The sequence below is a fragment of the Gavialis gangeticus genome, unplaced genomic scaffold, assembly GCF_001723915.1.
Source record: "Gavialis gangeticus isolate Ggan-Ray unplaced genomic scaffold, GavGan_comp1, whole genome shotgun sequence".
NCBI lineage: Eukaryota > Metazoa > Chordata > Crocodylia > Gavialidae > Gavialis > Gavialis gangeticus.
In genome coordinates, this window is record NW_017729024.1 from 5,793,013 (window position 1) to 5,795,375 (window position 2,363).

Consider the following 2,363-nt stretch of genomic DNA (forward strand, 5'->3'; position numbering starts at 1 on the left):
AGTGACCAGGAATAATGGTCACAAGCTGGCAGAGGGTAGATTTAGGCTAGATATCAGGAGGCACTACTTCACGTTCAGGGCGGCTAGGATCTGGAACCAACTTCCAAGAGAAGTGGTGCTGGCTCCTACCCTGGGGGTCTTTAAGAGGAGGTTAGATGAACACCTTGATGCGGTCATTTGATCCCAGTAATCTTTCCTGCCATGGCAGGGGGTCAGACTAGATGATCTACTCAGGTCGCTTCCGACCCTAGAAACTATGAAACTATGTTATAAATTCCTACATGAGATAAAGTAGTGTGTGTTTTCTTGTTAACAATATATATTTTTGCATCGTTAATAGGCAAAATGTAAAAATGGGAATTCCTCTCATTCAAGTCTCATATTGTAAATCCTACAATTTCTTGTTAAATTAGTATGCAGTGGCTTTTATTTATTTATTTATTTGTTTCCTTTGTAGCTCTGATGGAGAAAATGGTGCAGATGAAAGAAAGAAGGCTGGAAAATCACCCAACATGCTGCTGCACATCCCAGCCAGTGAGGCAGAATATTTTGATGACCAGAAAAAAATTGGTGTTGCTAGGTAAAGTCAGAAAACTGACAAATTTAGCAACAATAAAAATTGGAAAGACCCTCCCAAGAAATTAGTGAGAAATGGAATTATATATTAAGGTCCTGATTGTATCCTGTTGTCCCTCTGTTTCTGCTTTGTTGTAGAGACAAGATTCAATGACAAATCCCAATAGGTGTAAATATCTTATGTTTTGTCTTTTAGAAGCCCAAAAAATGTGGCATTGGGAGAATATTAAACACATGCTATGCTAATCCTAAAATCCCAGTCAGAGACCTCAGTGACCAGATCATAAATCTGGAATACAAGTCTAATAGCAGATCTGTTAGATGATCAATCCAACAACCACCCTAGAATCTCAGGCTTGCTCATATAGCAGCATGCACACAACTTTTGCCTTCATTTACATTTCCTCAAGAATTTTTACCAATGAAGCAATAATGCTTGTTGTAGACTGCATATTTCTCTGTCATAATGAATGTTTTCCTGATAGCCCTTGTGGAGTGTATTTATTGTGAGACCAAAGTGTCCCACTCGGGTGGAGGAATCTAGTCTCCTGCTACCACAGGTAACAATGTTACCTGCCACTTTTTTGCTTTCTTCTACTTTTTTTCAAGCAAAACATTTCATTTGCAGCCAGTTTATACCCAGTTATTCTTGCTGCAGCATTGTCCTTTTTATATTAAATAGTGGGGTGTTTTTCCTTTTCCCTATTTTTACCCCCAACATGTATTTTGAGAGAGGAATCTCATCTTCTTGCAACCTTTATTTTGCTAGTATAAATAAAGCAAGCTCTCCTCTCATCTTGTATGATACGTTTTCCATTCTCTTGATCATCCTGATAGATCTTTTCTGCACCTGTTCTGGTCTGAATTTCTTTCTTAAGCATGGGTGGCCAGAACTATAAATGGTAGCCCACATGGAGTCTTGCCAATGTTCTGTACAGTGAGATATAGGGCCCTTCCCTATATCTGCTAAAATGTCTCAGCAGATATAGTAAAGACCCATATTTGCCTTTTTTATTAGCCTCCTCAAATAGGTGCATTAATCAGAGGATGAATATATCGACACATTTCTTCCATCGATTACTTCCAAACGAGGTCTCAGTTCACAGCGGAGATTCTCATTTAATCTCCAAGTGCATGACTCTGCATTTTATACTATGAAATTCTCCTATGCTGCCTGAGCCTAGCAGTAAATATTTCAAATGATATCTGAAAGAAACGCAGTAAACCTTTCCTTGAGCTAACCAGAGGGCCTGCCTCCTGGGTTTTATACAAAATATACGAGACTCACGGTAGCTTATAGACTTCAAGCAACAAATATTTGTTCCAGCTTTTGAAAAGATGTTTTTTCATTGCTCTGAGACTAGGTACATTTTAAAACCTGAAGTTTGATGCCCCCTCATCCAGTTTTATTGAGGGTTACAAATGGAACAATGAGTTATTGAAAGATGAATGTGTGTCAGAGACTGGAAGTATACATCCTGTTGGTAACAAGACTAATTAAATGAAATGAAGGCTGCATACACGCATTCAAATGAACTGGGAAAATTCTCCTGGGTTTCTTTTCCTGGTAGAAAAGCTTATCCACAGATGCCTGAACAGACATTTGAACAGCAGAGTTCGCATTGCTGAAGCTGCATAGCCAGGGGACCCCTAAGTACATAACTCTGTGCTCTACAGACTCCCTCAGTCTGCCTAGATGTCATAGATTTCATAGACATTAGGGCTGGAAGGGACCTCGGAAAATCATCGAGTCCAGCCCCCCGCCCAAAGGGCAGGAAGTCATCTGG

The 2,363-nt window shown here is 39.7% G+C and overlaps 1 protein-coding gene across 4 annotated transcripts in view; it reads left to right on the top strand.

The window, feature by feature from the left end:
- GRAMD3 (GRAM domain containing 3) overlaps positions 1 to 2,363 on the top strand; it is an 88,854-nt gene that overhangs the window by 63,713 nt on the left and 22,778 nt on the right. For all 4 annotated transcript variants that reach the window (XM_019516842.1, XM_019516845.1, XM_019516841.1 and 1 more), the window contains exon 2: positions 458 to 580. In XM_019516842.1, the coding sequence (XP_019372387.1) occupies positions 458 to 580 (123 nt within the window). The remainder of the gene's footprint in view (positions 1 to 457; positions 581 to 2,363) is intronic.